This window comes from Coffea eugenioides, chromosome 1 (genome assembly GCF_003713205.1).
Source record: "Coffea eugenioides isolate CCC68of chromosome 1, Ceug_1.0, whole genome shotgun sequence".
Taxonomy (NCBI): Eukaryota; Viridiplantae; Streptophyta; class Magnoliopsida; order Gentianales; family Rubiaceae; genus Coffea; species Coffea eugenioides.
The window spans coordinates 12,230,601-12,246,678 of NC_040035.1; the positions used below are offsets into that span (position 1 = coordinate 12,230,601).

Below are 16,078 nucleotides of genomic sequence, written 5' to 3' on the forward strand. Positions count from 1 at the left end.
AGAAAATTTGGACCTATGATCTTTCTTCCATGATTTTTTTAATGGTTGGTGCTGAACCGGTAAGGCAAAAAACTCTCAAAAGGTTTCTTGAGCTCACAAGTCCTTTAGGCCTGTCCCAGTGGGTGATGGCCCCTGGTTATGGACTAGCAGAAAATTGTGTGTTCGTCAATTGTGCGTATGGAGAAGGAAAACCCATACTGGTGGATTGGCAAGGAAGGGTCAGCTGTGGATATGTGACTCCAAATAATGCAGATGTTGATATCAGAATAGTTGATCCAGAAACTGGTGCAGAGAATGACGAACCGGGAATAGAAGGAGAAATTTGGATTAGTAGCCCAAGTGCGGGAATTGGTTATTGGGGCACTAATGATCAAAGTGAAAGAACTTTCAGGAATAAGATTGCAAATCACCCTGGTAAAATTTACACAAGAACTGGGGACCTGGGAAGGATAATTGATGGGAACTTATTTGTCACTGGAAGAATCAAAGATCTCATTATAGTTGCTGGAAGAAATATTTATCTGGCAGATGTAGAAAAGACTGTTGAAAGCTCATCAGAACTCTTGCGTGCTGGTTGCTGTGCTGTCATTGGGGTTGCAGAAGAGATCCTAGCAGCAAAAGGAATATCAGCAGCTGATAATTCTGATCAAGTTGGCTTGGTTGTGATTGCAGAGGTTAAAGATGGTAAACCTGTAAGTAAAGATGTTATCAACGATATTAATTCCAGGATTGCTGAAGAACATGGCGTGAGTGTGGCAGCTGTCAAACTAATCAAGCCTCGAACTATCAGTAAAACAACATCGGGAAAAATCAAGAGATTTGAGTGCCTCAAGCAGTTTACTGATGGTACGTTGAACTTGGTTCCAGATCCAACAGTCACAAAACGATCACTGGTCCGATCTTTCACTACAGGTTCCTGCAAAGAGGGTAAAACACCTCGAGCACACTTGAAAATAGATCCACCCTTGCAAATGAGTTCTTCACCAAGTTCAGGATTGACCAACAAACAAATTGTAGAGTTCTTGAAGAGGCTGGTCTCAGAGCAAACAGGGATTCCTTTTAACAAGATCAGTACAACTGAGAGTCTAATGTCTTATGGGATTGATTCTATAGGTGTGGTTAGAGCAGCTCAAAAGCTTTCAGATTTTCTTGGAGTGCCAGTTGGGGCAGTTGACATTTTCACTGCAACTTGCATCGAGGACTTGGCAAGCTTCTCGGAGAATCATGTAATGAAGTCTCAACCTCAATTGACGAGAACAATTTCTCATCTGGAAGAAACTGAGACTGAATATGAGTTACTCACTGAAGTTTCTGTTTCTCGCAAACTTGGTATCATATTGCTACAACTCATTGCTCTCACATATGTCTCAGTTTTGCTAATGCTCCCTGCATATATCTCAATTTCTGTCTTCAAGAATTTGGTTTTCAGCCATACAGCTTCATGGCCGAGTTATGTGATATCTCTAGCATTTGCGCCTCTCAGTTGGATCTTTTGCATCTTCGCAACCTGTATCTCTATTTCATTGTTTGGAAATTCATTCCTGCAACCAAACTACGCCTTGAAACCTGAGATTTCCATCTGGACAGTGGATTTTGTTAAGTGGTGGGCGTTGTACAAGGTCCAAGAAGTCTCATCAAAAACTATGGCTGTGCATCTGAGAGGGACTGTGTTCCTAAAGTACTGGTTTCAGATACTGGGAGCAAAGATAGGATCATCAGTTTTACTTGACACTGTTGATATCACTGACCCCGCTCTAGTCTCAATTGGAGATGGAACTGTAATTGCTGAAGGAGCTTTAATTCAAAGCCATGAAGTTAAGAATGGGATCTTGAGTTTACTTCCAATTAGAATAGGCAAAAGTTCGTCCATTGGGCCTTATGCTGTAATTCAGAAAGGAAGTGTTCTAGGTGAAAGGAGTGAAGTCCTAGCCTCACAAAAGACTGAAGCAGGAGACCGAGTCCCCAGATCATGCAAGGCCAATTTTCCTAAGGTATGAAATCCTAACCTCCCATTTATACCATTTCTGTTACATCAACATTCTTGAGAAGCTAACAAGATGCCAGTATTAATGCTTTTACCTTGACTAAAAATGCAGTAGGAAGTCTGAATGTGTTGATTTTGCAAAAAGATCAATCAATTGAAGCAGCAGTTTCATTTCTATCTTTACTATATCGCTTGATTGAAAAATAACATTTCCACTATCACATAAAGTCCCACAAAAATTAACATCTAATTAAATCAAATAACATGATAAGAAGACAGAAAAATGCAGTCAATAGTTTTAGTTTCATTTAAAGATATGATTCAAGGAGTGCTCTGTAACATAATCTCTTTTTGGTTGCACATTTCAGCTTTTTCGTCTGTTTAAACTTTCCATAGATACTAAAGTCAATGTGCAATATGATTATTACATAATTTAACCCATCTTCTGAAATTGTTAAGCAACAATGTTAAGTGACTTGAATACTTTCATGTGTGACTCTTGCAGTTAAAGTAGTCAAATATGCTAAACATCAAATACTTATGAGAGTAATGTTTCAGGTCACAGAAAGGTCAGATGCAATAGAAGATAATGAAAGTCAGGCCATTTACCACCTCATGGGCATCTACATGGTTGGCTTCATCAGCACAATCTCAGCAGCAGTCCTTTATTTCCTCCATATTGGAATTTCACAGAAGCCTCTTTCCATTGATAACTTTGCATTCTTCTGTATAACTGGAGCTTTTCATTGGTTCCCATTAGCCATAGTTGCATATGCCACAATGATTGCCAGCCAAAGTGCAAGTCCAGTTACATTTGCTACTTTAGTTGCCACTGCTTACTTGGCTCATGGCTTGATAAACATCTTCCTCACCAGCTCCTTGACCTTTTTCCTCTCCAGAAACAAGGAAAACAAAAAATCCCACCTACATACTTGGCTCCAACACCGTATTATAGTTGCCTGCCATCTTAGATTTGCCAAATTACTTTCTGGAACTGAGGCTTTCTGTATCTATTTGAGACTTTTGGGTGCAAAAGTAGGAAAATATTGTTCCATCAGAGCCATAAATCCAGTTTCAGAGCCCAAACTTCTTTCACTTGGTGCAGGTGTCCATTTGGGGGACTTTAGCAGAATTATTACCAGGTACTATTCCTCTAAAGGGATTAGCCGTGGAAAAGTTGATGTGCAGGATAATGCTGTTATTGGAAGTCACAGCATTGCTCTTCCTGGTTCCATCATCCAAAAGGATGTGATTCTCGGTGCACTTTCAGTTGCTCCAGAAAATTCCGTGCTTCAGAGAGGAGGTGTATATGTCGGATCACAAAATCCTGTCATGATCAAGAACAGACTTCAAGCCTTAGATGAGCGCATAGAGGAGATGGACATAAAATACAAAAAGATCGTGGGGAATCTGGCGGCAAATTTGGCTGCAACAACACTTAAGGTTAGAACAAGATACTTCCATCGCATTGGCGTCGGTGGCAGGGGAGTTCTGAGAATGTATGATAACATCACAGGGTTGCCAGATCACAAGATCTTCCATCCTGGAAAGAGTTATCCCATTATTATCAGGCATAGCAATAGCTTAACTGCTGATGATGATGCAAGAATTGATGCGCGTGGTGCGTCTCTAAGAATATTCTCAGACAATGCAAACATTGAAACACCACTCCTGGATTTAACGTTGAAAACAGGCAAAGCATTTTATGCTCGCACTATTTCAGATTTTGCAACTTGGCTTGTATGCGGGCTAGCTGCAAGAGAGGAGCATGTAAAGCGTGTTCCCCATGTTCGTGATGCAGTTTGGATGTCCCTGCGCAATGCAGATTCATATACCAAGCTCCATTACTACTCAAATATATGCAGGCTATTAAGGTTTACAGATGGACAGGAAATGTATGTTAAATTCAAGTTGCGCCCTTTCGATGAAAGCGTCACTGAAGATTCTGGAAAGGTTGACCCAATTGGAATCCTCCCTCCAGAAACAGGTGCAATTCCAAGGGACAGTAGTGACAAACGCCCATTACTTTTTCTTGCTGATGATTTCCAGCAACGTGTGAGTTCTCCAGGCGGTGTTCACTACATTTTCCAATTACAGTTCCGTCCTGTACCATCTGATGAAGTGTCACAAGATAATGCACTTGATTGCACCAAACCGTGGGATGAGACAGAATATCCATGCATCGATGTTGGGGAGATAACGATCGATCAAAATCTTTCCAAGGAACAGGCAGAGGAGTTAGAGTTCAACCCTTTTCTCCGATGCAATGAGGTTGATGTCATCCGGGCTAGCTCAGCCAGCCAAAGTGCTTCAATTGATCATGGCCGGTCATTGATTTATGAGATTTGCCAGCACTTGAGAAATGGCGAACCACTTCCAGAGGCTTGGAGGACTTTCATAGAACAATCAGATGTCAAAGTGGACCTCTCCGGTTGTCCAGTTGCAGCAGCATTAAACAAAACAGAATCTGACAAAGTGACTCTGCAGAGGACTTGGTACCAGAGTGTTTGGGCTACTTTGGCTCAACCATTGCTACAGACATTTTTGCCTTATTATCTATTGGCATATGTTGTTTGTGCTCCTCTAAACTTCTTGCTTGATACAAAGACAACCAAAAACTATCCATTGCATTGGATGCTTCCTTTGTTTTGGGTATTTTCAGGATTATTGGTAGCATTGGCTTCAGTCTTTGCCAAATGGATTTTGGTTGGAAAGAAGAAAGATGGAGGAACTGCTGGATTGTGGAGCAGAAGTGTTTTCGCAGACACAATATGGCAAGCATTTAGGTTATTAGTAGGGGAATATTTCATGGAAATGACAGGAGGGTCAATTTTGTTTGCGCTTTGGATGAAGCTCATGGGATCAAACATTGAGTTAAGCCAAGGTGTTTATGTAGATAGCATGGGAGCTTTGTTGAACCCTGAAATGGTAGAGATAGAGAGAGGGGGCAGTGTGGGAAAGGAAGCTCTGCTGTTTGGACACATCTATGATGGAGAAGGAGGGATGATCAAGTTTGGAAAGATTGAGGTTGGGGAAGGTGGATTTGTTGGAAGTAGAGCAGTTGCAATGCCAGGAGTTAGAGTGGAAACTGGGGGCTGCCTTGCATCTGTCTCGCTTGCCATGAAAGGTGAAATTGTACAGTCAGGTTAAAATGGTAGATGGCTTGTCAAATTGATAGCCTTTGCCATTTGATGTGATATTAATTTCTCCTTCTTGACTACTCTAATCAATACAATAACAGCACCTCAAATTTTGTTGGAGGATATTATACCCTACTACAAAATCATGCTCTCCATCTTTGACAGAAGCATGCACTTTTGCTAAGTATTGACAATCACAATGAAAATGCAATTCCAAGAAAAGAATGGACACCAAGAACTGATATGGAAAGTATCCTCTTCTTTTTCCATAAAATTACAAGAAACTAAGAAATTAAGGACTGCCCTTCCAGGTAAACCTGTCATCTGGTGAAGGGATAAATTTATTCGATCCATATATGGCATTTTTATCATTTAGTCTTGAAAATTTAACATCCAATAATCTACACAGTACTATATTATAAGTGCCAGACAATTTAGATAGCCTAAACTACAAAGTTATACCTGTGAATCAAAGCTTGTAGATTTTATTATTTGGGTAACATCATTATCATTCTCATTCTCATTGTCATTATCACTAATTATTATTATTATTATTCCTATTATATGGTGAGTTTTGGTACTTTGGAGTGTAAACACAATATTGTCTTAGTTTTGTACTCTTTATTATGCCCTCCTTCTTTTATTATGTAATTTATTGTATTTCATTTATGGTAACAATTATTAATATAAGACCACGGTCCGTTATATTTGTATTATAATGGTAATAAATTTGAAAAACGTTTTAATCAAAGCTCTTTACCTAGTCATGATTGGTCAAAAATATTAATAATACTATTGAAATAGATTTATAATTACAAATACCAAGAAAATACAAATAAAAGAATAAAAACTAGAAATCAAATTAAAAGAAAAAGAAAGAATAAAAAAAATACAAACAAGAATAAATGAAAAGAATAAAAAAGGATAAACTCATCACATCTGCTAATAAAATTTTAATTAGCCTATAAAAATCAACAACAAACTAGGAATAATTATGGTGAAATATTTACATCCCATGATTAACAAACATAATACTTGAAAGAATACAGAAATTTCATATTCAAAGAAGTCATATTTACTTAATTAAAGAATAGGGGCATCTCATTTTTTTAAAACAATTTCAACTATCAAATTCAACTCATACAACATCAGAAATTGGTATAGTAAAGCATGTGAACAACATCAATACAAAGACATAAGTTTTACTTGGCATGAAAATTCAAGTCAATCAAATTTTTAAAAAAGAAAATGGTCCTATATTCAAGTTATAAATGATCAACCTATTATAACCTCTATTGGTTGCTCTAGTTTTTAATGTCTCAAGGTATTGTCCTTGTTTAACAGTATTATTTTGTTTGTAACAGATCATAATATAATGATTTTATGTAATGACATAATGGGTATCAATATTATCTAAAATGCCCAAAAACTATTTTGACAAATATTAGATTCATTGTTTCAATATAAAATGATATTTTTAAAAATCCACTTTCAAAGAAAAAGAAAAAATCTTATGATGTTAACCATTAGCATTTGTCAAAATATTTTAGTATTGAAAAATATAAAATTTTTGGGACAACATAATGACGTGCAAAACTTGTGAGGTATTAATAGTCCATTTAAACATATGATCTACTTGTAAAGAGAGTTGAAAATTCTCATACACTCAGCAGCATAGCTGTTTAAACCTATACTTTCTATAACATACAAAATACACATGGCACATACACTTGCCGTGCTTTGTAATATCTGACGTGGAGTTTTAGTTACACTTAAGTTGCAGTTACTACAAGTATATAGGTTGTATACAAGTAAAGCAAGCATTCAAGTGTCGATCATCAGGAAGAGTGATCAGTTATCGATACTATTTAAACTCTTTTATTATTTAGACGATTCCAAGTGCAAGTAAAGTAAACTACACTACAAACATATACTAAAATGAAGTAAAAGATACAATAAAAAGCTTCTAAAGTAATGGAATTCCTAACTACTCCTGCTATAGAATTTTTCAGATTAACTGTGCGTTACTACCTTGACAAGTTATGGCATAATTATCTAATGTACGTGATACCTACTTTCACCGACCAACCTTACCTATAGTTAATTTATACCTACTTTCGTGATTATAACTTCAACTGCAAGCTCATGAAATTCTATAAAATTACTATACAAACAAGGTACAAAGTTGCACCTCTATCTTGGTGAGTGTACTCTCTAAATTTAACACTTTCTCAAACTAACATTGAATCACAACACACATTGATAATCCAATACCTTCAGATAATCACAATTAATGGCTAGTTCAATCATGATTAACATAACAAAAGTGTTAAATAACTTGCTCAAAATAATAGTACCAAATAACCAAAAAAATATCACATAACAATTATAGATAGTTCATCTAAACCCAAGGCATGAAACTTAGCAAAGTATAAAGCACATGAAAACAAGATCTAAACTTGTATTATAGCCAAACATTAGAATCCAAATGCAAGAAATCAAGAGTTAAAGAAAAGAACCCTTTTCATACGGGTCTCCCAACTCTCCCTCCTTCATCCTCAATCTTCATCCAAGATTAGCTAAATATAAGAGTGGATGGACTAATCTAATGCTACACTAACCTAATCTAACCTAAGAACTAAGGAGTTTTTTAGTTAAAAGCTATTTTTGTGGTTGTTTTCCTTCATTTTCCAGCTACAAAAGTCATCCATGGGGGTCCCTTTTTATAGGGAAGAAGAAAGGAAGCAATAATGGAGCAAGTTGTATACATTGACAAGTTGCAACCACCCAGAATATGTGAATGGATTGTAAAGAATCCGTGGACGGATTGCTTGCTTTGTTTTTGGTTTCTGAGATGAAGTTTTTGCCTTGAATTTGTGGATAGAATCCATTCATGTATATTAGAATTCATCTATGGATTCACCTTACTCTAATCAAGATCCTGTTTTACCATCGCCACTGATTTGATATGTAAATATCTCAATGAAGAACTTTGAATCAGCTTTTGTGTGAAACACAAAAGTTGAAACCATTGAGTTAGCTTTCTAATGGATCAAGATCAAGTCATTTGGAAAAGCACTTCAAGTCATCATTTGCACTTCATATACACTTGAAAACCACTTCAAGTTGTAAAGAATCATCCAAATAACTTCTCAATTCATTCGAATTGATGCTTGAATCATTAAAATCTACAAAACATTAAATTTCACTGCTTACTTCATAAAAATGCAATATTCCAACACTTTAACCTCTTAAAGGAAAATCCAATTAAAACCCTATTTATTCAACTCAAACTTGAGTAAAAACAATACAATATTAGAGTTAACTCAGAACAAATTACTCTTTCTCTAAGTACCAGTTAAATATAGGAATAAATATAATCAATCACCAAACAACAATGTCAACAGTGATAATAAAAGTAGGAAAAATAAAAGGCATAGTACACCAAGATTTTTAATGTCAAAAACCCAAATTAAGAAAAACCATGAGATCTAGTCTAGTCAAAAAACCTCCACTATCACAGTATTAGGAATACACAAGTCTACCTGGAGTATTCGGATGATAATAACATCACCAACATTAACCAAGCAAAATTGTTACAAAATTATCTCCCAAAAACCACAACTGTCAAAAAAGTGGGTTTGGAAGGGTGTTACCAAATGAAAAGGAAATCCAAAATTCGAACCAGTAGATTGGTAGAGCTTGATGAGAGAATTGTATGGTTAAAATTTTGTATCAATCAGGTTTCGAATCACCATTCGATCAAGGCCTTAAAGTTGTTTCTCTCCCCAATTTTCTCTCTCTTCGTTTCTTTTCAAAGGTTGGCGGCTAGCTTTTATCTTTGCTCATAGTTGATGAACCTTACATTGATTTATTAATTAATTGCGCGTGAAGCTTATATTTCCGTTTTCAAGAAAGAAGTCCACAGCTACTAGTACTAATCATTGGTTTTCCAAGTCAATTGACTTAAACCTAATGGGCTTTTGTTTTGTGGGCCACCAAATGAGGAGGACCAAGCCCAACAGTTTGCCTCTCTAACTCATTTGGCGGGTTCCACTAAACCTGCTTCCTGTCTGCAAAGTAAGAGTTTCTTCCTGGGTAATGCCTTGGTCAGCATATTAGTACCATTGTCATTAGTGTGAACTTTTTTAAGTGTCAATAACTTGGAATCAAACACATCCCGAATCCAATGATACCTCATATCAATGCTCTTGGATCAAGAGTGAATTATAGAATTCTTATACAAATGAATGGCACTCTGACTATCACAGCGATGACTGTACTTCTTTTGCTTCATACCAAACTCTTGAAGAAATTTTTGCAACTAAAAAGTCTCCTTACATGCTTCAGTGGCTACAATATACTCTGCCTCCGTATTGGAAAGAGCGATACACTTTTATAACTTACTTTGCCATGACACTGCTCTCCTTGCAAAAATCATCAAGTACCCGGATATGAAATTTCTATTATCGAGATCACCTGTCATATCTGCATCGGTGTCCCCATCTAACATAATTTTACCATTGTCGAAACACAAACACAATTTAAAAATTCCCTTGAGATACCTGAGGATTCACTTGACAGCATTCCGATGCTTCTTACCAGGATTGGAAAGATACCGGCTAACTACTCCAACTACATGGGCAATATCTGACCTGGTGCAAACCATTGCATATGTCAAACTACTAACAACCAATGCATAAGAAACCTTTTTCATGTCTTCTTTGTCTTTCTCACTTGTAGGATACTGCTTGATACTTAGTCTGAAGTGATCCGCAAGTGGTATAGTAACTTCCTTAGTTTTGCTCATATTAAACCTATCAAGTACCTGGTTAATGTACTTTTTTTGAAACTACCAAAGTTTTTCATTTTGCCTATTCCGAGAGATTTTCATCCCAAGAATCTGTCTAGCTAGACCCATATCTTTCATTGTAAAGGATTTACTTAAATCCTTTTTTAGCCTGTCAATCTTCATAGCGTCACGACCAACAATCAACATGTCATCAACATATAGCAAGAGAATAATAAAATCACCATCAGAAAAATTCTTCACATAAACACAATGATCAGATGTAGTCCTATGGTACTCATGGTCCATCATGAAGGAGTCAAATTTCTTGTACCACTATCTTGGCACCTGTTTCAATCCATACAAACTCTTTCTTAGAAGGTATATAAGGCCACTTTCTTTGAACCCCTCCAGTTGTTTCATATAAATTTCTTTTTTCAAATCACCATATAGAAAGGTTGTCTTCACATCAAGTTGTTCAATCTCCAATTCAAGCTGACCACAATACCAAGAACAACCCAAATTGACGACATATTTATCATAGGAGAGAAAAATTTTTCAAAATCTATATCTTTCTTCTGACTGAACCCCTTCACAACCAATCTTGCCTTGTACTTTGGTTGTAAGCTTTTCTCTTGAGTCTTCAACCTATAAATCTATTTATTTTTTAGTACTCTTGCTCTTATGCAGTTTCACCAGGTTATAAGTTTGATTCTCATATAAAGACATCATTTCCTCTTGCATAACTTGCAACCAATCTTCTTTTCTCTCACACTCTAGAGACTCACTGTAGGACTATAATTCTCCTCCATTTGTCAGTAACACATAGTCATTAGGATTATATCCACTAGAAGGTCTTCTCTCTCTAGTAGATCTCTTAGGCTCATTTTGTTCATCAGTAGCAGTATCATTTTCATCAATATCCTCTCTCTGTTCAGTTTCAACTTTCCCATGATCAAAATTAACTGGTATTGGAACTGAATCTGGATTTGAATTAGCAAGAATGTCATCTAAGGATCTTGACTTGTCATTTTTGTTGATGTCCTCAATGGTTTGATTTTCAAAGAAGACAATATCTCTACTTCTAATTACTTTATTTTCAACAAGATCATACAGTTGATAACCAAAATCTTCATGCCCATAACCCAAGAAAATATACTAATTTGATTTCACATCAAGTTTTGACATCTCATTTTTGGGAATATGAACAAATATTCGGTAACAAAAAACTCTCAAGCGTTTAAAGGACACATCTTTCCCGATTCATACTCTCTCTAGGATATCACTATTCAAATGAATTAATGGAAAAAGATTAATCAAATCAATAGTAGTCCTCATTGTCTCACCCCAATAGGATTTTGGCAGTTTAGCATTGGAGAACATACATCTAACCCGCTTAGTGATGGATTTGTTCATCCTTTTTGTTACTCCATTTTCTTGAAGAGTTTTTAATACTGTCTTTTCTAGTCTAATCCCATAGAACTTGCAGTAGCTTTCAAATGATCCCTTGTACTCACCACCATTGTTGGCACAAACACACTTTAACTGCTTGCCAGTCTCCCTGTCAAGTTTGCTATGAAAATCTTTGAACATATCAAAAACTTGATCTTTGGATTTTAAAGCAAAACACCAAATTTTTCTATAAAAAGTCATCAATAAAAGTTATAAAATAAAGAGTATCATCAAGAGACCTATCTTTCGTATAGCAGATATCAGTGTGCACCAACTTTAATGGATTCAATTTTCTAGATAGAAAAAAATTTTGAAATGCAACTCTATGTTGTTTCCCATAAATGCAGTTAACACAAGGTTTGAGTGCATTACCTCTAACTTCAGGTAGAAGTTGCTTGTAAACAAGTATCTGAATCTCCTTTTCACTCATGTGGCCAAGTCATTTATGCCAAAGGTCAATGAAGGAATCACGAACTACATTCACTTCTCCCTTCCTAACTTGGCTTGCATGAAGCAAAGGGTACTCTACTTCTTTCCCCTAGCAATAACGAGATTTCCTTCACCGAGTTTCCATTTGTCTCCATCTTGCAAGTTATGGTAGCTCTCATCATCAAACTTTCCTATAAAAACAAGATTAAGGTGAATATCAGCAACATATCAAGCATTTCTCAAGACCAACTGGTATTCGGTATTTGTATCCAAATATGTCTCCTATGCCAACAAGTTTGCACGAGACCTCATTTCCTATCCTAACATAACCAAAGTCTTCTTCGGTATAGGTTGAGAAGAAATGTCTGTGAGAAGTAACATAGTAGGATGCACCCAAATTAACTACCCAATCACTGTTATGACAAGTAATGTTCACATGACCATTATCACAGAACACAAACATGTCATCATGAACTACCACAATTGCTATGGTCTCTTCATTATCTTTTTCCTTCGTCTTACTTTTTTTTTTTAAACTTGTTCCCATTTTAAGATCCTGTACTCTTTCATATAATTCCCATTCTTTTTGCAATAAAAGTATGCATCATTTTTTCGTGACTTAGGCCTGCCTCTGGATTAATCATTCCTATTGTGGGGTTCTCTACTTTTGCTTCTCCCTCTTCCTTCTTTCTTTTCTGTCACCAGGGTTTGGGATTCATTCACAATTCCTTGTTCCTTCCTCCTGAGTTCTTCATTCATTACAGCGTTTTTTGCTATATCCATGGTCAACACACCATTTAGAACTAAATTACTGGCCGAAACCACCATTGTCTCCTATCTATCTGACGGTGAATTGAACAATAGCAAAGCCAGCACCTCATCATCCAAGTTCAAGTTTAATGTAGCTGCATGATTTATCAAGCCCTAAAAATTATTTGGATGCTCAGTCATATATGCACTATCTTCGTATCTCATTCGAGTAATCTGCTTCAGATAGGCAACTTTATTTAAATTGGTTTTCCTTTCGTACATACTTTCTAACTTTTTTCATAGTACATTAGCTCTAATTTCATTAGCGAAATGTTGGCAAATACTCTGGCCAATCAACTTTTCAATATTATCAATAATTTTCCTGTGCATAACAGCCCATTATACATTACTCATGTGACGACCCCACCTCTCCCTAGGACGTTAACGTGCGCGGGGTATATATGCACAATTAGCTCATCCACAATCAAGTTTTACATTTATAACTCCTAAATACCTCACACGCGATTTATCGCAAGTATACGAATCATGAGCGAGTATAGGGTATTAAGGGTCGATCCCACAGGAAAGATTGCAATTACCGGTGTTTTTTGAACTCCTTTATTATCTAGACTACCATAAATATGAAAGTAATGAAAATAACACTAAAAAACTCCTAGAAATATGGAATTCCTCACTACTCTTGCAAATGAGATTACCGGTTAAGTAAATGCTATTATCTTGACTAGTTATGGCGTAATTTCCTAATGCATGTGAAACCTACTCTCGTAGTGAATCAACTATACTTGTAATTAAGCCATACCTACTCTCGTGGTTATGAAATTAACTACAAGTTCATTTCTTCTATGAAATTACATGAAACAAGTCACTTAAACCACATAGGTGCACCTCTACTTTCGTGAGTGAACTCCCTATGTTTATCACTTCCTTCAACTAGTGTTAAATTCCAATTCTCATTGCAAATTTAACACCTTAGATAATCACAACTAATGGCCGGTTAATTATGATTAGAATATCAAAAGTGATAAATAACTTGCTCAAAATAATATCACCAAATAACCAAGTAAAGAACATAAACAAGATGTAGAAAGTTTATCCATACTCTAGGCATAAATTTTAACTAAACATGATAAAAACAAACACCAAACTTGTATTATAGTTAAACACGAATTCAAATACAAAAGAGAAAGTGATAAGAAAGAAGTCACCCTTGTCACATGAGCTTCAAACTCTCCATCTTTGCTCCTCCAATCTTTCTCCAAATCTAACTACAAATATAAGAAGGATAAACTATTCTACCTATACTATATTAATGAACTAAGAAAAACTAGTGAAGACTACATTTTTGGTGAGTTTTCCTAGCCTTGTCCAGTTATTTTGAATCTTGCAAGTCCATGGCTATATATAGGTGAATGCAATCAGGAAATGAGGCTTGAAACATCCTTTTTACAGCTGCTAATTGGTTGTCATACGTTCATCCATAGCTGTAAATTATTGAAGGAGAAAACAGGTTGTACCAATGGAGAGCAGCTATTTCTGATCAAAATCTGGCTACTTCAACTGCTATTTTCTCTATGATTGCGGCTGAATTAGCTCTTGTACAAAACATAGAAGTTGTAGTCCATTGAAATAGCTGTCCAATGCCTCAAGAATCATCCAATTTGGATCTCTCTAGACCGAGATATGACCAAAATATCAAAGATTGGTCAATTTCGCGTTTTCAGCTCTCAGCAGCAGACTTTTACTTCTGTATTTCGACATTTTGACCAGGAAAACAGCCGAATTGGACTTTGATGTCTTCATACCAAATGTAGATCTGTCTCTTAGCTTCAAAATGGTATAAAGATCATCTCAATCCAATGTATGTAGCACAAGATATAGCCAAAATACCAACAGATGCCAAAGCTGACTTTTGTTTGATTCTTTTGTTCTCAAATCAACTGAGTTGAATTTTGGTATTTCAACTTTTGGACTATGAAAATGGCTGAATTGGACTTTGATGTCTTCATACCAAATGTAGATACGTCTCTTAGATTCAAAATGGTATAAAGATCACCTCAATCCAATCTGTGTAGCTCCAGATATAGTTAAAATACCAAAACGTGTTAGAGTTGTCAAAGCGACTTTTCTTGATTCAAATTACATTTCTCCTTTTACACTTCATATTTTATTTTCACCACTTTAATCCATCTTCAATCATCCAAATATCTTCTCAATGCACTTCATTTGATGATTGAATCATTAAACCTACAAAATATGAAGTTTTTACCATAAAAATCAATAGAAATACAATTTTCACACTTTAACCACAAAATGAATATTTTCACTAGAATCTTAGTTAATTATTTATAAAACTAAATAAAACACACCAAAACTAATTAATAAAGCACACTAAAAATACGTAAAATATACTCTTATCAGACGTACCCCAGAGTTTAGCGGACCGCCTGCCCAACTCTCGTCAGAACCCACTCACTCACTCACTCACTTCAAATAAAATAAGTTACAACCTCAAGAGTAAAGGAAATAACAGTTCCCAAACTTGGAACGTACATGTACATTTATTTCGATTCAAAGCATTTGTACAATCCCAAATATATCACAAGATTTAAGTTCTCAATACATTCAACCCTGATTGAGCGACTAGTGCGAGTACAATCACAAAATTTCCAAAAACTAGACTCTGCTAGCCTGTGCCCCTCTCACGCCTCACTCGTACCTCCTGTAAGGAAAATAAATGGGGTAGAATGAGCTAAAAATTCAATGAGGTTTCAAATAGCAAGTTGACCATTATTTAAAAGTTCATGTACCAAAGTAACAAAGTAGCGAGTATAACCAGTCCATAAAAGTGAGCAATAACACTTCAAATAGCAAATCTCAAAATGAGCGAGTGTAAAATTCTTTTCTAAAAGAAACAAGAATACTACAAATAACAATCAAAGTATAAGGATACAGATGGCTCTCAGGAGCCAATTTTCCATTGCTTCACCAGAGCTTGATCAAGTATTAGTTGACACTCCTCAACCTTCAAGTAAAGTAACCAATCCAGTAGTGCTTCGCTTAACACCAATCCGTCAACCATTCAACCCTCTTACCGGGTTCGAACACCAACTAAATACTAGTGGTAATATTCGAGCATACCGATTAGTCGAGAAGATAACACTCCACTCGATAATACTAAATACCTATGATTTGTTATCTAATCGACCAAATCCTTGTCGGCTCGACTCGATTAACTAGTCAGTGGGGTTTGGGTTCTCAAGTAGTCACTATAGTCGATGACCAATCGACTTAGTCAAGAGAAAAGTACGGAGACGGGAATGAGAGGTACCTCCCACTCATATCGAGTGTGGTAGATATTGCCGCTCAACACTTACAAGTCAAGCACAAAAACAAATACAATTACAGGTCAATGCAAATCAAGTCATTTGTACAAGCATGAATGAGATATCAAATATTTAGTTGAGTTAGGTCAAGTGCGCTAAAATACACACTTGCCCGACCAAACCAAGCAAA

The 16,078-nt window shown here is 36.1% G+C and overlaps 1 protein-coding gene across 1 annotated transcript; it reads left to right on the plus strand.

Annotated features, from left to right (window-relative positions):
• The first annotated feature begins 3,316 nt into the window (after positions 1 to 3,316).
• On the plus strand, positions 3,317 to 5,134 carry LOC113767964 (linolenate 9R-lipoxygenase-like). Its single transcript, XM_027312173.1, has 2 exons — positions 3,317 to 4,489; positions 5,006 to 5,134. The coding sequence occupies exons 1-2, from the start codon at positions 3,317 to 3,319 to the stop codon at positions 5,132 to 5,134; spliced, it is 1,302 nt and encodes a 433-aa protein (XP_027167974.1).
• The last annotated feature ends 10,944 nt before the right edge of the window (positions 5,135 to 16,078 follow it).

Coding starts and splice junctions, on each gene's coding strand:
- LOC113767964 (XM_027312173.1), top strand. CDS start 3,317: ATGATCAAGAACAGACTTCAAGCCTTAGATGAGCGCATAGAGGAGATG. Junction 4,490..5,005: donor AGAGGACTTGGTACCAGAGT/GTTTGGGCTACT, acceptor AAGTTTGGAAAG/ATTGAGGTTGGGGAAGGTGG.